Source organism: Schistocerca americana, chromosome 7, assembly GCF_021461395.2.
Source record: "Schistocerca americana isolate TAMUIC-IGC-003095 chromosome 7, iqSchAmer2.1, whole genome shotgun sequence".
NCBI classification, from domain to species: Eukaryota; Metazoa; Arthropoda; class Insecta; order Orthoptera; family Acrididae; genus Schistocerca; species Schistocerca americana.
The window spans coordinates 428049147-428071545 of record NC_060125.1 but is presented as its reverse complement, the minus strand read 5'-3'; the positions used below and the strand labels follow the sequence as shown (position 1 = coordinate 428071545).

At 40.2% G+C, this 22399-nt stretch overlaps 1 protein-coding gene across 1 annotated transcript in view; it reads left to right on the top strand.

Moving 5' to 3' along the window:
* The window catches only part of LOC124622582 (acetylcholinesterase-like), a 109644-nt gene that overhangs the window by 16982 nt on the left and 70263 nt on the right, over positions 1–22399 (top strand). Inside the window, exon 3 of the mRNA XM_047148329.1 lies at positions 13842–14106. Coding sequence (XP_047004285.1) covers positions 13842–14106 — 265 coding nt within the window. The remainder of the gene's footprint in view (positions 1–13841; positions 14107–22399) is intronic.

Here is a 22399-nt window from a genome sequence, read left to right as displayed (position 1 = left end):
AGCTAACAAGTATGGTCTGGGATTTGTATGGGTTCAGTTTAGGGGGGTACAGACAGAGAGTCGTGCGAAATATTTTTGAACGCGTCTTTTGGAACTGTCTTGAGCAACTAGCTCGGAAGCACAAACGTAATGGAAATATCTTAGATCTTGTAGCTACAAACAGGCCACATATTATCGACAATGTCGGTATAGAAAAAGGGATTAGCAGTCTTGGTATCATTATAGCAACTATATTTACGAAAGTCAATAAATCAGTCAAGAAGGCTAGGGGAGGTTTTCTGGTAGATATGGCAGATAAGCAGTTGTTATCATCTCACGTGACAATGAATTGACGTCACTTAGTTCCAGTAAGATGGACGTATAGGAATTATGGGCAATGCTCAAGCAGATTTTTAGCTTTGACCTGTAGCCAGATATGTGAATAAGGGATGGAAAAGACCCAACATGGTGTACTAACGAAATTAGGAAGATGCAAGGAAGCACAGGCTGTTGCACTCTCGGTTAAAAGAGAACGCACAAATGACGAGAAGCAAATGTTAGTAGAGATTCATGCGTCTGTGAACAGATCTATGCATTAAACACACAACAACTACCATCTCCACACATCTGTAAAAGATCTAGCAGAGAACCCTAGAAAATTCTGGTCCTACATAACGTCGCTAAGCAGGTCTAAGGCTTCCATTCAGTCCCTTGTTGACCAGCCTGGTGTGGCAGTTGAAGACAGCAAAAGGAAAGTCGAAACTTGAAATTTCTCGTTCAAGAACTCATTCACGCAGGAGAATCGTACAAACGTTCTGTCACTTGACCATCCGACAGACTCCCATATGGACGACTTACTAATAAGCATCCTTGGCGTAGGAAACAACTGAAAGATCGGAAAGCGAATTAGTAACTAGGATCGCTTGGAATCCCAACTCGGTTTTAGAAAGAGTACTCTATGGCACTTGTCCCTTAACTAGCTTTCATTTATCTCAAATCTCTCGCCCAGCACAAAGCCGCAAGCGACAGGAAAAAAAGCGCAGGTGACTCCATTAGGAAAGAAGGGTAAAAGAACGGATCCGAAAATTACAAACCAATATCGCTAACTTCGGTTTGCTGCAGACTCCTTGAACAAATTCTCTGTTCGAATATAATTAATTTTCTTGAGAATAAGAAGCTTATGTCCACGAATCAGCAAGGTTTTAGAAAGCATCGCTCACGCGAAACTCAGCTTGCCCTTTTCTCACATCTTAGACTGCTAAGTATGGATGAAAGGCAACAGGGCGGATTCCGTATTTCTAGATTTCCGGAAATCATTTTACACGGTGCCCCATTGAAGGCTGTTAACGAAGCTACGAGGATATGGAATAGGTTCACACATAGGTGAGTGGCTCGAAGACTTTTCAAGTAACAGAACTCAGTATGCTGTCCTTGACGGAGAGTGTTCATCAGAGACAAGGGTATCGTCAGGAGTGCCCCAGGAAAGTGTGATAGGACCACTGTCGTTCTCTAAATACCTAAATGATTTGGCGGACAGGGTGGGCAGCAATCTTCGGTTGTCTGCTGATGATGCTGTGCTGTACGGTAAGGTCTTCAAGTTGAGTGACCGCGGGAAGATACAAGACGACTTAGGCAAAATTTCAAGTGGTGTGATACATGACAGCTAGCTCTAAATGTGGAAAAATGTAAGTTAATGGGGATGAATAGGAAAAACAAAACTGTTACGGATACAGCATTAGTAGTGCACTGCTAGGCACAGTCACTTCGTTCAAATATCTGGACGCAACTTTGCAAAGTGATATAAAATGGATCGAGCATATGAGGAGTGTGGTGGGGAAGACGAACGGTTGGCTCTGGTTTCTTGGGAGAATTTTAGCAAAGTATGGTTCAACTATAAAGGAAACTGCACTAGGCCGGTTGAGTGACCTGGTCTTGAGTACTGCTCGGGTGTTTGGGATCCGTACCAGGTCGGATTGAAGGAGGACATAGAAGCAATTCGGAGGCGGGCTGCTTGAGTTGTTTCCGGTAGATTCGAACAGTATGTAAATGTTGCGGAGATGCTTCGGAAACTCAAGTGGGAATCTCTGGAGGAAATTCGACGTTCTTTCTGAGGAACGCTATTGAGAAAATTTAGAGAACCAGCATTTGAAGTTCACTGCCGAATGATTCTTCTGCCACCAATATACATTGCGCTTAAGGACCACGAAGATAAAATACGGGAAATAGGGGCTTATGCAGAGGCATAAAGTCAGCCATTATGCTATTGCGCGCAGATAAAATACGGGAAATAGGGGCACATGTGGAGGAATATAGTCAGTCATTTTTTTTATTTTCTACTGCAACAGGAAAGGAAATGACTATTAGCGGTACAGGGTAGCCACCGGCACGCACCGTTCGGTGGCTTGCGAAGTATATATGTAGATGTAGATGTAGATTAGGTACCGGCTGACGAAAACAAAGGAAAGGAATACAGAAGAAGTCGAATAGGTAGCTTTGAAGGACGAAATAGTGAAGGAAGCTGAGAAACAAATAGGTAACAAGACAAGGTCTAGTAGAAATGGTAAGATATCATAAGGGATACTAGATTTAACTGATGAAAGGAATAAAAGCAGAAATGCAGCAAACGAAGCAGGCGAAGGGGAATCCAAAGTCAAAAATGAGATTGACAGAAAACACAAAATGCTTTAGCTGGAATGGCTTGAGGACAAGCGTATGGATATGGATGATCGTATAAATAGATGAGAGTTAGATACTGCCTATAAAAACATTTAAGAGGCATTTTGCGAAAAGAAAAGCAGCAGGATATCAAAAGCTCAGATGCAAAACCAGTGCTAAACAAAGAAAGGAAAATTAAAGTTGGAAGGAGTGTACATATGGGCTGTACAATCGAAATGTACTTGAAGGCAATGTTATAGTAAGAAGAGAGGATGTAGACGAAGATAAGAGAGGAGATACACTGCGGAAAGAATCTGATGGAGCATTGAAAGACCTAAGTCCTAACAAGGTCCCTGGAGTAGACAACATTCCGTCAGAACCACTGATATCTGCGAGAATACCAGTCATGACAAAATTCTTCCAACTAGTGTGAAAGATGTATGAGACCCACAGACTTCAAGAAGAATGTAATAATTTTAATTCCAAGGAAATCAGTTGATGACAGGTGTTTATGTTACGAGCTATAAGTTTAACAAATCATGGTTTCAAAACAACAGCGCCAGCCAATACTGACCCGACGACTCATCATAGAAGATAGGTTAAGGAAAGGCAAGTCTACGTTTACAGCTTTTGTAGATTTGGAGAAAATTTTTGACAATGCCAATTTGAATACACTCTCAGGGATAAGGCACAGGAAGCGAAACGTTATGTACAACTTGTACAGAAACTAGACGTCAGTTAGTCTCGTGGGGTGGAGCGTGGAGTGGGGAGTTTGGAGTTTGCAAGGGCAGCTGCAGTTGAGAAGAGAGTAAGGAGTGAGACAGAGTTCCAGCCTGTTAGTCTGTTCCGATTACTCAACTTGTACTACATTGAGCAGCAAGCAGTAAAGGAAACCACAGAAAAATCTGGAGAAGAAATTTAACTCCAGGGAGAAGAAATACGAGTAAAAACGTTGAGAATGAATACGGGCCGAACCAATGAAACAGAATTTGTACCAAAACCAGTATTCGAACCAGGGTTTTCTACTCACTAGACATATGTGCTGCAAATCGTCACCATGGCATTTCTTGAATTATCCCAGTACATATCTCTGGCCTCCCATCGTAACACAAACTCCAAATCACGTCTGTGTCTCCATTTCATGTCCTTGTGCGTCTTGACGTTCCCATTCTTAGCTCGTATCAGTATTTCCGGGCCTCACGAACACTGGAATACCATCTTAGTTATTCCTGTGTTGGAAAACTTCTGCAATACTGATACGAGTTAACAAGGGAAACATCAGATTGGTTTGAGACGTGAACTGGAGTTTGTATTAGGGAGGGAGACGCGCTAGGGTAATCCGTGCAGGTATGTTAGCTTCAGAAGTACCAGGATAGTGCTGTGGTTAGCGCATCTGCCCTAGTGAGCAGGAGACGTGGTTTTCAATCCCGTACCTGGTACAAATTTTAATTCATTGTTTCGGCTTGTGTTCATTATCACAGATAAAGTTGACACTTAATGTGTGTGGAACATATCTCACGTGATTTAAATCTGTAAGAGACTTGGAAGAGCAGCTGAAAGGAATGGACATAGTATCGAATGGAGAACATAAGATGAACACCATCAAAAGGAAAACAAGAATAATGGGATACAGTCAAATTAAATCATTCAGTGCTGGAGGAAACAGATTATGAAACGGCACACTGAAGGTAGTAGATGAGTTTTGCTATTTGGGAATTAAAATATCTGATGGTGGGCGAAGTAGAGAGGATATAAAATGTACATTGGCTATGGCAAGAAAAACCTTCCTGAAGAACAGAAAATTGCTATAATCGAATAAAGACTGAAGTGCTGAAAAGTCTTTCCTGAAGGTATTTGTCTGTAATGTAATCTTGTGTGGATGTGAGACGTGGACAGTAAGTAGTTCAAACGGGAAAAGAATAGACGTTACTGAAATGTGGTGCTACAGAACAGTTCTGAAAATTATATGGGCAGATCGAGAAACCAATGAGGAGGTAACAAACAGAACTGACGAGAAAAGAAATTTGTGGCGTAAGGTGAATAAAAGTAGGTATCACACATTCTGAGATGACAAGGGATCGCCCAGTTTATTATTTGAGGGATGTGTGAGGTGTAGAAACTGTTGAGGGTGAGCATGAAATCAATACAGTATGGAGGTTCAGAAGCATGTAGGTTGCAATAGTTACTCTGAGATGAAAGGTCTAGAACAGGGTAGAGTAGCGTGGAGAGCTGCAGCAAACCGATCTTTGGACTGAAGACCACACTAAAATATGGGTCGGACGTGAACGAGGAAAGGTGTCCATCTATCAACCTGTTGTATTACAGATGACCATGAAAAGATAATCACCGACCAACTTGTTGTTTGCAAAAGAAGTTATTAATTAGTTATTTTCTGATTCAAAGCTGAAGATGTAATCTTTATCGATGCCCATAAAGATGTAATCTTTGTCGGTACCCATATCTCGCAAAGTTATCTCAGACTCTTAGCTGTTTCCTCTTATATTAAAACCCTGTGGACCTTCATACATCCAAATGCTCGTACAAAACAATGCTCACAAATAAAATGAGGAACGATTTTCTCCGTCACTGATTGATAAATGCAAATTTAAAACCCTAAACAGCAACTGTCCAACCAAATTAAGGAGACAAGTAACAGTAAAGTTTTCCTGAAATTCGTGAGTCTAGGAATTCCAGTGATGCCGTCTACAGTCAGTTCAACGAGAAAATATACGCCATTCTCTGTGTGAAATAAAAGACACTACTACAAATATATGTTTACATGAAAATACATGTTATTACTATTTGCACAATTACCTATTAGTTAACCCAGTCGCCGCCATTATCGATAATAGCTTTGCGCGTTTTTGGCACCCTTTTCACAAGATTTTCTGTATAATCTCTCGGTAACGATCTCCATGTCGTCCTGATTTTACATGCCAACTGCTTCAAAGCACTTATTGACTTTCCTTTAAGCTTCATATTAATAAACAACCAAACATTTGTGATCGGATTTCCAACTGGAGACATTGCAAGCCAATTCATCATGGGCATCCCATTGTCTTGTTTCCACTCTGTACAGAGACGGCTGCGATGTTTCCGATCATTATCCTCTTGTAGCACTCAATTCGCCTTGTTCGAACTAATTTGCAGCTTCTTAACGGACCCCCGAAGGTATTTTTGATAAATATTGCCTCGTGACGCTTTAGATATTTCGTACTCACTTTAAACAGCAACCGACAAAACAAAACATTGAGCTCTCACGCTGTTTATCTATACACTGTTCAAAAGAGCACTGAGTACAGATACAATACCACAACCAGCGATGTCGCTGCGGATGTTATATTTAAAATTATGGCGTACACTTTCTTTTGGAACTGACTGTAGGTCTAGGTTTCAAATGTTTTCTCTGAATCATTGCAGGCGAAAGCTGCGATGCTTTTCTCCAATAGGTAGTGCAAGATTTCGTTTCCCATACTATTCGAGCTGATCTAGTATCCATTCTCTAAAGACCTCGGTGTCGACGGACGGCTAAAGTTCAGTATTTACAGTGATTCTACTAGGTGAGACGTTACTTACTAGTGATGCTGAGCCAACTGAAACAGGCCACCTCAATTATTTTGAGAAAAAGTAAATACGAGCATATAGAGGTCTGAAATTCACTAAGCTACAAGGAACAATTTGGTGAATAACTATCGAAGTTATTTTTAACTTTAACAGTTGTCCAGTTACGACACTGATGTGTGTTTTTAAGTGGAACTCTGTTTTCGTGTGGCACTGGAAAGTGTTTTCGAAGAAGGCTTGATCAAACAATAACAAGATAACATCGGCGTAGATTACTGTCCCACGGTCAGGAGAAGAGGTTCCCCGTACATTGTGGCTAATCTGATGGCTGCACTAAACCGGTTACACGATGTTCTTGTCCTCAACTCAACTCAGTTACTTCACGGGAAGGGCCTAAATTAAAACTCCAGATATTCGCTAACTGCACTAGTTAAGAAGCCCTGAAATGTTTTGAATTATCTGACTTCCTAAAGTTAAATACAGAGAAATAGGGACTACCGCGATTGATAGGAGCTGAAATTTCCAGGCCACATCTATCACGTCCAAGGACTAAATCGACTGTCACTTCCACTCAACTATTTTCACACAGAATAAAAATAAAATTGAACAATTTTAAACTTGAAAGGTGTGTCCATTTATCATGAGAAATATCAATGTGTTTGGTATGTTTGCCACTATAAGCATCTTTGCATGCCTTAACACATGAATGGTAGGCCTACGTATTCTTTGGCTATCTGAGTTTCTATATTGAGTAGAGCTCGGGCAAGAGAGAGAATCATACGCAGAGAAAGGGAGAGAGAGAGAGAGAGAGAGAGAGAGAGAGAGAGAAGGTGTTGAGTCGTTACAGAATCAGGAGCTTGGACTGCGGACGAGCAGCACAGAAAATGGAATTTGTTTTGAGATGCTCCCTGATGTATGATTGAGATGACGGAAGAGGTTTGACAATTTTATAGGGAGAAGACGCTTTTGGAAGAAGGTAATTTGCAATGATTTTTTTGCTGCAAGGGCTAGCCAAGTAATTATGGTAGTCTACTATAATAGACGGATAATTGTGCTGTTGTGGCACATTTGATCATATGAACAGAATCTTCCGTCGGTTCTTGGTAGAACATGTAAAGATTTCATTGTCTGCCTATCTTAGTGTCGGTATCCAGGGAAAATTACCAGCATTCAGTATTCTAATGATCTTTTTCTGTACACTTTTAGCCACATATACCTCTTCAGGAAAACACGGATTAAATTTTACGTAATTTGAATATTGTGTGTAAAAGTAATTTTTATGATGTATGACAACGCTAAGGAAAGGCTGTAATTCATTTACAAATATTTCTCTGAAGTTAATCCTCTCTGTTAAATGAAAAGTAAATCTGGTCACAATTGCACTGCCCTGTATTGCACTATTGCGCGGACAGTGAGCTGAATTTTAGAAATGACGAGGAAAGTTAAATTTACGAAAGCAGCTTAAAATAAAACAAAACAAGGCAGTCTGAGGTGCAGCGATTTATTTCAGCTACATGCAATTCAGCTCTTCATATTTACGAAGTACGCAGACAGAGTAGAGTTGAGCTAAGCACTTCAAAAGTAAGAATATATTGTACGACCTAAACGAACGTTTTGAGGCAATATTAGGAACAGTATTCATCTGCCAAATTTCATATAAATTCGTAGATGCGTTTTCCTGACAGGGCATATTATCGCCTATGCAATGACTCGAAGTCATTCTGAGTATTATTGATATCTGTTCTCTACATTTAATTTCATTTCCAGATAATCAGATTTACTTTAGATTACAGACAATCCTGTTGAAAGAACATCCACAACCGAGCATTGTAGCAGAGGTTGAAAGTACCGCTTCAGTTGTAAATTACTTTATTTTCACACGAGCGGTTTCGGACTGTTATAAGCCCATCCTCAGGTGTCGTAGCTGTGCTGTGGTCACGAGCGCCGCGTGTACCATGCGCGGTGTGCTGCCTATGAGCATAGAACAGAGAGTATTTAATTGTATATAATTTAAAGCAATTCTTGACTTATGGTTGGTAATATAATTCTACTGAAGAGAGTTTCTTAATACGGCAGCTGCAATGAAATTTTCAACTTCTTATAATACAACCGCTGTACGGCGCTCATAGGCAGCACACCGCGCCTGGTATACGCGCCGCACGGGGACCACAGCACAGTTACGACACCTGAGGATGGGCTTATAACAGTCCGAAACCGGTCGTGTTAAAATAAAGTAATTCACAACTGAAGCGGTATTTTCAACCTCTGCTAGTTTAGAGTAATTGACATCTCACTCATCGAAAGTAATTTACGTAGTTTAATATTTGTGTTGAAAAGTAGGTTAGCAAAAGCAGTTCTAGATCAGAGCGAAACAATAATCGGAATTTATAAGTCAGACAGATTCCAAGTAAAACGTAACAGTTGCATTAATTTAGGAAAGGAGCCGAAAATAAAAGAAGATATGGTAGATCGCCGTGCAGCAGTTGTATTATAAGAAGTTGAAAATTTCATTCCAGCTGACACATAAAGAAATTCTCTTCAGTAGAGTTAATCTACCAGTCACAATTCAAGAATTGCTTTAAGTCATATACAATACATTATTTAGTTTCTCAGTAGATATTGCGCAGTGATTAAATGGCTATTGTTAGTAAACATTATTTCCAATCAAGATTTATCAAGCAATCTGGCCCGGCGTGGACGTACATCTACATTTACATCTACATCTACTTAGATAATAAGCAAGCCACATTGAGGGTTGCGTGCAATTCACCACACCAGTTGCAAATTTCCTCTGTCTCCTTGTCTTTTCCTACAGTCACTCATCTACAGCTACATCTACATGATTACTTTGCTATTCACAATAAAGTGCCCGGCAGAGGGTTGAATGAACCACCTTCAAGCTGTCTCTCTACCGTTCCACTCTCGAACGGCACGCGGGAAAAACGAGTACTTAAATTTTTCTGTGCGAGCCCTGATTTCTGTTACTTTATCGATCACTTGTCCATATGTAGGTGGGTCCCAACAGAATGTTTTCGCAATCGGAGGAGAAAACTGGTGATTGTAATTTCATGAGAAGATCCCGTAGCAATGAAAAACGCCTTCGTTTTAATGATTGCCACTTCAATTCACGTATCATGTCTGTGACACTATCTCCCCTATTTTGCGATAGTACAAAACGATGCGGATCCCACACCGCACAGCAGTACTCCAGAATAGGGTGGACAAGCTTGGTGTAAGCAGTCTCTTGTTGCACCTTCTAAGTGTTCTGTCAATGAATACAAGTCTTTGGTTTGCTCTATCCACAATATTATCTATGTGATCGTTCCAATTTAGGTTATTTGTAATTGTAATCCCTAAGTATTTAGTTGAATTTACAGCCTTCAGATTTGTGTGACTTATAGTGTAATCGAAATTTAGCTGATTTCTTTTAGTACTCACGTGAATAACATCACACTTTTCCTTCTTCAGGATCAATTTTCCACTTTTCGCACCATACAGATATCTAAATCATTGTGCAAATCGTTTTGATCATCTGATGACTTTACAAAACGGTAAATGACAGCATCATCTGCAAACAATCTAAGACGGCTACTGAAGTTGTCTCCTATGTCGTTAATATAGATAAGGAACAATAGAGAGCCTATAACTATTCCTTGGGAAACGCCGGATATTATTCTGTTCTACTCGATGACTTTCTGTCTATTACTACGAACTGTGACGTTTCTGACAGGAAATCACTAATCCAGTCTTACAACTGAGGCGATACTCCGTAGGCACGTAGTTTGGTTAGAAGACGCTTGTGAGTAGCGGTGTCGAAACCCTTCTGAAAATCTAAAAATATGGAATCAATCAGACATCTCCTGTCGATGGCATTTATTACTTAATGAGTATAAAGAGCTACTTGTGTTTCACGAAAACGATATTTTTTGAAACCGTGCTATGTATCAATAAATCGTTTTCTCCGAAGTACTTCACAATGTTCCAATACAGTATCTGTCCAAGACCCTATTGCAAATCGACGTCAGTGATATGGGCCTCTAATTCAGTGGATTACTGCTATTCCCCTTTTTGGGTATTGGTGTGACTTGAGCAATTTTCCAGTCTTTAGGTATGGATCTTTCTGTGAGCGAGTTAATTTCGACACCTTACCGTACACCACGGCATCATCAGCAATCGACCGCAGACTGCTGCCCACCCTGTCCGCCAAACTGTTTATGTGTATAGAGAACAATAGCGGTCCTACCATACTGGCCTGCAGCACTGCTGACGATACCCTTTTCTCTGATGAGCACTCACCGTCGACGACAACATACTACGTTCCATTATACTACTACACAATAAAGGCTTCATGCAAGAATTCGCACAAGAATGGTATTCTGTTATTGAAATCATACATCTGTCTTCTGCGGCCGCAGTTCGGTGTGCTCGTTGGCGGCCGTGTCGTTGCCGCATCGCTGTCGAGCTGCTTCCTGCCAGAGGCAGGCTAGTGTCAGCCCACAGGTCGCAAAAAGGGTACCGTAGCTCTAGCGTTCTACGTTCTGAAATACTTTTCACGTACGTAAGTGTTTAGGAAATTCCATTATACCGGCAGCCCGGTAATTAATCTGCATCAAACTTCGACGCGCGTTGCAAGCGATCCGTCACAGCGGTGATCTTCCAAATGTACAGCCTCACAATTATTTGAACATATGAAAAAAATTAGTTACAAATTACGGCGTGCACATTCTTTATTCAACATGTAGAAGTCCCTATAGGTATTCATATTTACGGTATGACATGTTCGATATGCCTGTCATCATGGGCCACGATGTGGTTCAGACGAATAGCGAAATTCTTCATGACCCGCTGAAGTGTCGGAACAATGATGTTGTCGATGACCTCCTGAATAGCTCTTTTCAGCTCAGTAACGGAAAGGGTGAGCAGGTTATTACTCTTAAGGCCGTGTTATCAACACGACTGCAATAGTACTGCCTTTTTTCGCGTGTACCGACACATTAAAGGAATATGGAGAGGTCCTCTTTCGCCACCGGGGTTGAAAAACGTATTTGCAAGTTCGAATTAACTGGCGATGTGGGAATTGCTCCTGGAAGAGACCGAAAGTGAAATGCGCCACAAATTTGCAAAAAGTTACTATCCCCATGGCTGAGATGGTTCAAATGGCTCTGAGCACTATGGGACTTAACTGCTGAAGTCATCAGTCCCCTGAACTTAGAACTACTTAAACCTAATTAACCTAAGGACATCACACACATCCATGCCTGAGGCAGGATTCTAACCTGCGCGGTTCCAAACTGTAGCGCCTAGAACCGCTCGGCCACTCCGGCCGGCTCCCATGGCTGAGAATGCTGATCACAATACGGAGGCTGAAGATGAGCAAAGCGATGGAGGTAGACAACATCCCACCTGAGATGTTTCAGGCAGAAGTAGGGCAGTCTCTAGTGTGGTTCCAGCCTTTCGTGGATCTAGACGGTCGTCACATTAAGCAAGAAAGTGAGCATGGTATGAAAGTAACAAATGTTACCCTCTGATGCGGAAATTAAAATGTGATTCTTCCAATGGTTTACTCGTTATTTCTCTTCCAAACGACCTTACAAATGTTTTCACAAAGATTCATTGTCCTACGATCAGTCGCATTTCGTGGCGACCCTCTCAAGTAGCGAAAGTTTAGTGATAGCCATCATGGAGATCGATAAGTTACACATTTGTATCTCTGAATAGCAAAAAATTTAAACAAAAACGAAAAAACTGTCCAAATATAGCGTGTGTGTGTCTGTGTGTGTGTGTGTGTGTGTGTGTGTGTGTGTGTTTGTGTGTGTCTGTGGGTGGGTGGGTGTGCGATCGCGCGCACGTGCGCGCGTGCTTACAGTTTTACAGCTTTGTCACATGTCACATGAACGTAGCCTTATTAAGAAACCGTATTTGTTAAAGAATCGTTTGATAGCGTGTTCGCGGGGTTCAAGTTTCCATAATTTCACTCTCTAAAGAATAGATGGCAGTAAAAGCTATCGTATAGCGTCTACCATTCTTGAGAAGCTTTCAAAAACACCACTGCCACTGTTTCATCGTTGTCATTAGACATGTTCCGTATATAATATTCTCCGTTTTCAATCAAAATTTGCAATACTTCAGAGATACATTCGTTTCCTTTGTTTAGTATATGAATTATTACTAGACTACCATTTATAATGTCAAAAAATATATCAAGTTTGATTAAGATGGGCAGCGGCGATAGATTTATGGTAGATTTAATTGGGATGTTTTAGCTAAATTAATTGTTATGTTCTATAAATGTAGTCCAGACACTTCGTCCTGTCTGACCCACATATTGTACCTATGTTTCTAATGTGACCACAGTGGATTCCAGATATTCGTGATGATTGTGGAAACACATCCACAGGCTCATGGGGTGCTTGAGTGAAATGTAGTGTCTCTTAGCTTTCAGAGTATTGTTACTTCCATGTATTGTAGCAGGATACAGCTTTCTGACCTTTTCAGGCACTTTCTGTTGACTTCATGCAAACTTCCCACAGCGGGGTGAACTGTTGTTAGGATAATCCATGTGGATTATCCATTCTTTTATTTCTATTTATTTCTTATGGTCAGAGTAGAATGGACGGAGTAGACAACTTTATTTCTGTTTGTTTTACATCTTTTAGTATTTTATTCAGTACTACGCCTTTTCCGTTGTGGAAGCTACCATATAGATACCGTGTTTCCGACTGGTTTCAAAACTTGCACTCATAATTCCAAGAACAGTTTATTGGGCTAAATCCACAAGTATTCTCACGCTGTCTGTATACCGCTGCCTTTCACGAAGGTACGATATGCATGATAAGAGCTGCGTTTCCAGGTATCAGTATTGAACTGAAGGATCACTAATACATTGAACAATAGAAGTACCTCTAGCTCACATTTTGTGGTGACCTGAAAAACATTATACTGACCATTTTTCTTACGTCGTCAGAGTTAAGGGTAGTTATTATTGCATTCCTCTTATCCTACCATTTGCTTCTTTTCATATATCCGTAATTACTACACACACCATCGTACTCTAATTTTCATCTAACCTTACTATTTTTTTCCTTATTCCTCTTTGCAGCTCCTAGAGCACTATTTCGTACTACATTACCACTAATCTGTCCCTTCTTTTCGTAAGGAATTTATGTAGACTTCTTTCCTCCTCTATTCATTTTTGTACTTCTTGATTTGCTACCTTATTTTTACTACATTGCAAATAACAGTAGTTTTCTTATTCACGTTCCAAATGGTAATTATTCCTCTTCCATACAATGCTACGCTTCGGACATACACATTCAGGAACTTGTTCCTCAATTCCATATCAATATTTGGAATCAGTTTAGTTCTTTTATTGAAGAAAGCTTTCTTTGACTGTATCAAACTACTTTGGCTGTCTTCCTTGCTTTAGTCATCCGACATAATATTGCTTCTGAAACAAGAATTCGTTAAATTTTTACACAAACGTATTCTTCCAAATTTCTTTCGTCTTTGCCTTGTTCACTCTTCAGTTGCAATCTATGCTAACTAAGCCGTTCATTCTTGTCAGCAAGCTCTTTGTTTTACTGCCGACCAGAATAGCATTTCAAAATCCAAGTGTCATTACCGGGTTGTGTCATTTATGTCCATAGGCGCCGCAGCCAGCAGCCAACTGGTCTGGAACTCGGGATGCGCTGACATACGGCTCGGAGTGTCCTCAGGGAGGTGGTGGCTCTGAGGACTGCCTGTACGTCAACGTGTACGTACCTTTGGTGAACGACAGCTCTCCCCTGGCCGTGATGGTCAACATCTACGGTGGGGCATACACGGGGGGTTCCTCTACATATAAGGCGCCCGACTACTTCATGGACAAGGGTGTGCTGCTGGTCACTTTCAATTATCGCGTCGGCTCCATTGGTGAGTAGTTCCATGGCTATGCTCCCCCAGTTCCTAGAAACAAAATCTAACAATTTATGTCTGCATAGAAACGTCAGTTTGAATAAAATTTTTGCTGGCACTTAAGAAGATAGACCAATTGTCGTAATTTCCAATCACGAATACGGCAATAACCCATGCTCGAGTAGGATGTGTTCCACATTGTCCTAAACTTTTTCTACGCTCTTTATCACCAGTGGCTAAGGTTTACAAGCTCATGTACCTATTCATAACATGTCCCTGTACCCCACAATATCTCATTATTTACGTGTAACATGAGACAAAACATAATGACTATTGCCAACAACGAGAGTGACCTGCTAGGAACGGCAGAAGATGACGTAGGGCTGAAGAAAGCGGGCGTATACAAAATCCCGTGCGGCTGTGGCAAATCCTATATCGGCCAAACAGTTCGCACGGTCGAGGACCGATGCCAAGAACACGAATGTCACACCCGCTTACGCCAACCCAGCCATTCGGCCCTAGCAGAACACTGCATTGAAACCGGACACACAGCGAAATTCGAAGAGACAAAAATCTTGACTGCCACAAGTGCCTAGTGGGACAGTATCTGCAAGGAGGCCATAGAAATTCGAGTAACAGATAACCTCATCAACAGGGACACCGGGTTTCAACTTAGCAAGGCCTGGAAACCGTTATTAAACACCATCAAAGAGCAACGGCACGAGCGGACGCGAGATCCTTCCGCCACGGCGGACGGAGATGGACTGCGCCTACCACCGGCCGCCCGCGCCGGGGTGGGACTCGGGATCCCGCGGACATAAATACCACGGACACAGCGCAGACAGATCATTCCATCAGCACCACCTGATGATGGCGGAAGGTTTATCCGCCGAAATATCGTGGAACTTCGACGAACGGACCCGGCTGGACACCCGAGAACCTTGGATACATACAACGAGAGTGAATAAATTGGTCTGGTGTTGTTGGTGCGTGACACAGTAAGGAGAATAACGGGTGTCACATTACATTACATTACGTAGATCACGCGTACGACATTTCGAAATGATGTGGAATGTGTCAGTTTAATATAACGTTTCTTTAAGTGATATTATTCATTTCCTTTTTCTTACAGTTGCTACATCATATCTAAAAATTCATAACTTGAGTAGAATAAGTTGTCATTCCAAAATAATTTTGATTTATTTTTAAATGCTGGTTTGGTAAGTGTCACACTTTAAGCGCTATTTGGTAAACGACCAAAGATTTTTGTGGTAGCATAATTGTCTCCTTTATGTGCCAGAGTCAAATTTAACCATGAATAGTGAATGTTATCCCTTCTTCTACTGTTGCAGCTATGCAATTTGCTATTATTTTTGAAATTTCATGAGTTACTGATAAGATATTTCATAAGTGACTGTACAAACTGTGAAGGTACTGTGAATATCCCTAGGTCCTTAAATAAATATGTACAAGATAATCTTGGGTTGCCTTCAGCTGTTATTCTGATTACGAGCTTTATGTAATGAATAATTGTTCTCTTCATGATGAACTACCCAAAAATGATGCCATATGAAAGCAGCGAATCAAAATAGGCACAGTAGGCTAATTTACTGATTTGTTTATCACCAGAATTTACAATAACCCTAAAACCATAAGCAGCTGAGCTCAAACATTTCAGCAGGTCATCAATGTGTTTCTTCCAAATCATCAGTGCACAGAAACAAAAATTTTGAATATGCAGCCTTACTACCTCAGTTCTACTCGACGTCTATATTTAACAATGGTATTATGCTATTTACAGTACAGAGCTGAGTACAGTGCGCTTTCTCAAAATGTATTGAGAGTCCATTTGCAGAGAACCGCTTGATAATTTTCAGAAAGACACTATTTACAATTTGCTCTGCTAATCCCTGTTTCTTTGGGTGTGATTACTATACTTGCATCACCAGCAAAAAAGAACAAGCTTTGCATCTTCATGAATATAGAGTGGCAAGTCACAGATGTGTATTAAGAATAATAGGGGCTCAAGGCTGAACCCTGTGGGACATCATTCTTGATACCTCCACAGTTAGAGGTCTCTGCTGAGTTTTTTAGACTATCTCCACTGTTAATTTCAATCTTCTGCATTCTTCTAGTTAAACCATTTGTGCACTTTCTCACTTACACCACAGGACTGAAGCATATCTAAAACAATTTCATGATTCACACAATCAAAAGCCTTTGGGAGATCACAAAAAAGGATGATGTTTGGCTATTCAGAGTATTTAATATTTGATCAGTGAAAGCATATATTCCATTTTCTGTTGAAAAGCCTTTCTGGAAACTAAACTAGTATTTTGTTAATACTTCATTTTTACAAACATGTGAAGCTACTGTTGAGTACATCACTTTTTCAAGAATTTTGGTAAAACAGTGAAAAGTAAGTAAGTTGGTAGTCAGTTATACCCATCTTTATGTAATGGTTTAACAATAGCATATTTCAGTCTATGCAGAAAAATGGCCTGTTCCAGTGAGATTCTACATATGTGGCTGAGAAACATGCTGGAACTAGCTTTTAATACACAGAAGGAAATGTTCCCAGTTACATATCATGTATTAGTTTTGAGTGAATTCATTATTTTCCTAATTTCAGTAAGAGAAGTGGTTTGAATTTCAAATTTTTCACATTGCATAGGTAATGCCTCTTCCATATGCAGCCTTGAATTTTCTAATAAGCAGCAGGATAGCATTTTCTCTACAACAAAAAATTATAATTAAGTATATTTTCCACTTCTGACTTTCTGTTAACAAGCTTTCTATTGAATGTGATAGGAAAACAGTCTTCTGGTGCTCTCAGTTGCCCTGTTTCACTTCTAACAATATTCCAAATTGTTTTAATTTTATTATCATGGGTGCTAATCTAAGACATAATGCACATAATTCTGGACTTTTTAATAACTTTTCTTAATACAGTGCAGTGGTTTTTATAATGTTTGACTGTTTCTGGATCATTACTCCTTCTGACTGTAAGAGACATTTGCATTTCTTGTTTACAAGAAGTTTTATCCCTTTAGCAAGCCACATCATTTTAGATGGTTCCTTACAGCTATGTTTCACTGTGTTCTTAGGGAAATTGTTTTCAGATATACTCTTAAAGGTATCATGAAATAGGTTAAATTTGAAATTAGCATCAGGTTCCCTGTGCACCTTATCCCAGTCTAACTGTTACAAGATTCCCTTAAATTTTTAATTATTAAATCCTTATTCAGTGCACTGTTTTGGAGGACTGGTTTGCTTTAATGTATGGAGCTAAGCCAATTACTGTAATTACCTGTGTGTCATGATCAGAAATAGCATTGTTAGCAGGGAAAGATTTTAGAGGGGGGAGGAGATTAGTGTTTAATGTTACATTAGAGATGGAGCACAAGCTCGAATTAGGGAAGGATGGGCAAGGAAATCGGCCATGCTCTTTCAAAGGAACCATCCTGGCATTTGCCTGAAGTGATCAGGGAAGTCACATAAAACATAAATCATTATGGATGACTGCAGGTCTGTATCATCATCCTCCCAAATGCGAATCTATTGTGCTTACTACTGTGCCACAAAGGTCGGCACAAAAAGTTCTTATTTGGTTAAATTTATCTTGGTCTATAAAAACATTATGTACTACATTATGTGCTACTTTCCTGTGCTACCATAACTGGGGAGAATGTATAAACAACGATATATCAGAATTTACGTCATTTGCAGACTACTAATTATAGGTATTAGAAGTCATGTTTTTAGGTTCGTTAGTACTTCCAAATCCATGTAGCAAGAGCAAGCTGATACTGCCTATTTCCCCTGAGGAGCAGGTCATGTGTTTAGGTGTGGATGTGTGGACAAAAAACGGTTTGTCTATACTCACACACTCACACACTCACACACTCATACACTTAATGATGCAGCTACAACCATGCAGGAAACAATGGGTAGTAAATTATGTGATGTTTCCACGCTATCACACATAACAATAAGGAAACTGTCGAAATTTTATTTTATGTCTGATGTCAAGACCTGGGGACCGAACTTCAGCTGATTCGACATTTTACATCGGTTATTTTTCGGATTTAAGTTGATTCTGATTCTTTTAGAATTACAATGGCATGTTATTAAGTGGCACATTGTGAATGTGACTTTGAAAAAGCCGTACAAATCAAATAATAACTTACTGTTTCCTGTGATGGATACATTTTTTTGAACCATAGTACGAATAAAAATTTTTATGTACATGTATCTTTCATTTTGCAGCACAATTAGCGAATACAAGTCAAAAAGTTTCAAATCCCGCTTTTTTGAGCATTGACTCTTCCTGACTAGTCTCTTGTAAACTTCAGCATACTCTACATCACTACTAAACTGCTCTGCTCCTATGTACGCCTTACAATTCAGCATCTGATTCGGAATCTCTGTCTGATCATGGTGTAAACTAATTGAAATCTTCCCCCCCCCTCCCCTACATAACCCAGCTTACTAGCTAAAATTAATTACAGAACTAGGTTAGTCTTTCTCATTCCTTGTCCCAAACCCAAATTTTCCTGTAACCCTTTCTTCTACTCCTTCCCTTACAACCGCATTCTAGTCTCCAGTGGCTATTAGATTTTCATCTCCCTTTACGTAATGAGTACCCGTTCCATGTCCTCATGTACTTTATGTCTTCATCTTCTGCTTTTGACATGGGCCTGTATGCCTGAACTATCGTTGTCGACTTTGGTTTTCTGTCTGTTCTGATGAAAATAACCATATCACCAAACTGTTTACGGTAACTCACTTTCTGCATTGCATTCCTATTCATTACGAATACTATTCTCATTATACCATTTTCTGCTGCTGTTGATAATACCCTACACTCATCTGACCAGAAATCCATGTCTTCTTTCCATTTCACTTCACTGGTACCACTACATATAGAATAAGTCTTAGCATTTTCCTTTTCACATTTCCTAGCTTCCCTACCACATTCAAACTTCTGACATTCCACGCCCAAGTCCTAGAATGTTATCCTTCCGCTGGCTATTCAATCTTTTTCTCATGGTCACCTCCCCCTTGGCAGTTCCCTCCCAGGGATCCGAATGGACGACTAGTCCGGAATCTTTTGCCAATAGAGAGATCATCATGAGACTTTTTCGATCACAGGCCATATGTATGGCTTTGCAAAGGTATGCGAACACGCTAATAACTATTAGTCATAACGGTTTTGCTCATCAGTGTAAACGAATGTTATGTAGAGACGATGATAAACCTAATTCAGACGACTTGAACAGATTCTGACCTCGGCTCCTAATGAATACTGCATTTAAAACCTCCTTTAACCAAAGGTAAGATCTGACCTCTTCACAGCTCTCTCTTTGTCTCAGAGTAAATGTACTTCCACACTGACAGAAAATTTCTCTGGTTTATAAATAACTTCACTTGTGAGCTACGGGATACTTCTACAAAGCTATGGTTGGTTCATTCCACCAGTTAGAGCAGTCATTTCATTGAACTCAGTATTCTCTTGTTAAAGGTTTTGACTGAAATAGAAACAGATTCGCTCTCAATAAATGACTCCCACGGCTCCTGTTTAAATTACAATGTACAACTAGTTGCTTTTATTGTCAAAACCAGTGTGAACGACGACGTAGATTATTGTCTGCTTCAAATTACAATGTACAACTAGTTACCTTTATTGCCAAAACAGTGTAAACAAAGAAGCAGATTGTTGTCTAGTTTGTACGTTCGGTTTTCGGAAAGCAATTTGAGATGTATGATTCGGCTAAAAATACAGAAGGCCTATGTTATTGGTGTCAGGTATGCAATGCATATAAATTTGAGACCAAAATTTTATCTGTCTACTACTTGTAAATTTGGTCCACAATCTGAATGAATTGCTGAATCGATGTCTTACTGACCTAACGGTTGTAAAGGTTTTGCCTTGCTATTGAAATTTCGCCATTACAGAATTATCAAAGCATAAGTAATTGGTGCAATGTCGCAATACAGATACAAGTTATAAATAGCGGTAAATCTGTTCCGTTGTGTCTCATTTTGCGATAATGGGAGCGAAAGCTGTGGCCACCCACATAAATAATACAGTTACATCACTCGTGATAGTTCTCATGCTGGTTGAAACAAAAAAGCCATTTATTGAAAAAATCTAAAAATTACTCATATACGGAACAAGATGATTAAGAGCACAATATGCGTCACAGTAGAAGAGAAATGGACATCTCTGAGAAATGGTAATCACAAAATTTGAGAGTCGACACTAGGTAATCGTATAAATTATTCAGTCCATCTACTAAAGAAGTAAATATAGAAAGGTTCAGGAAAAAAAAGACAAGGATCTACAACAATATATGTCACTAAGGAATGAAATAAATAGGAGGTGCTGTGAAACGAAGTCAGTATGTGTACACTAAAAATGCGAAAAAATTTAAAAAGAAATGCTCCTCGGAAACATTGGTACAATATAGAGAAAAGTCAGAACAATCTTAGATGAAACTGAAAGAAAAATCTTCAAAATTAAGAGTGCAATGGTAATTCCACTGCTAAATACAGAGGAGAGAGTGGATTGGTGGAAATACGCCTACGAAGGGGAGAACGTATCTAATGGTGTAATTTAGGAAGGGGAGTCGATATACAAGACGTGGGGATCCAGCTTTGAATCACATTTCAGCAGAGCTTTGAATGACTTGCACTAATGTCGAAGGAACATTGCGTGGTTCTACTTAATAACACAGACACTGCTATTTCGTATTTACTCACCAATACCAGGCCGTCGACTCTCAGTAAATATATGTTCCTCCTGAAAGGAAATATGGGTAACGTACGAGTTAAGTGCCACAACTATCGTAGTTCTTATATTGAAGTTGCTGACAGGAATAGTATGCAGAAGAAGAGAAGAGGAAATTGAGAATACATTAGGTGACTATCAGTTTGGTTTTCGGGAAAGTAAATGCAGCGTGAAATCCGGGTTCTAGTCGCGGTCCCGTATAAGGCCGATTGTGGTGCATAACGGTAATTGTAGATACAGTTCCTGTATTGTCGATGTCCCGTTTAGGGTCTCTTGTTTTGGACATGAATGTATACCATCTGAAGGAGCATTGTATTTTACTTCTTAATAACACAGCCAATACTGTTTTGTACTCAAGTTTGTGTGTAAGTCTACGTTCAGTATAATATAATCCACACAACCCTGAAAATAGCAGTGACAGTTAAGTGCCAGAACTATCGCAGTTCATATATTGAAGTTGCTGACAGGAATAATATTCAGAAGAGAAGAAGAGGAAATTGAGATTATATTAGCTGGTGGTGGTGGTTAGTGTTTAACGTCCCGTCGACAACGAGGTCATTAGAGACGGAGCGCAAGCTCGGGCTAGGGAAGGATTGGGAAGGAAATCGGCCGTGCCCTTTCGAAGGAACCATCCCGGCATTTGCCTGAAACGATTTAGGGAAATCACGGAAAGCCTAAATCAGGATGGCTGGAGACGGGATTGAACAGTCGTCCTCCCGAATGCGAGTCCAGAGTGCTAACCACTGCACCACCTCGCTCGGTATATATTAGCTGACAATCTGTTTGGTTTACGGGAAGATAAATACAGCAGAGAAGCAGCTCTGGCACTGCGCTTGATAATTGTAGCAAGACTTAACAAAAATCAAAACACGTTCATACGATTTGTCGGCAAAGCGTTAGACTATGTAGAACGGTGCAAGACGTTAGAAATTCTGAGAGAAACAGAAGTAAGCTATAGCGAAAGACGGGCAAAATACAATATGTAAGAGGGCAAATCAGAAAATCTTTGCCCCTAAGTAAGACGCAGACAGGTAATGACAAATACACATCCTATTCTCCGTATCATACATTAGTTTTGAACATAGTCCCCACACCTGTTCACGCATTTGTTCCGTCACAGCACTAAATTTGAGATGTCGCTGCGGTAGAATTCGTCTGACTGACTATATAGAAACACTATCGGATTGCTGTCTTGTCTTCATCTTTACTTGTGAATCGCTGTCCTGCCAGAAACTTCTTCAGCGGTCCGAAAACGTGAAAATCACAAGGGACAAGGTCTCAACTGTATGGTGAATGTTTCAGAATCTCCCAGCGCAGTGCCCAGTGCTTTTGGGCAGTTCTGATTGCCACATGTGGTCTCGCATTGTCGTCGAACAGAATCACGTTTTCCACAACGAGAATCCCTCGATCTCTTCGCCTGATGACCGCCCACAGACGTGACAGTGTAGATAAATAAATGTCGCTATTGATGATACACCTCGTCGCATGAAATCCAGAGGGCCGTAGCATCTCTTTCCC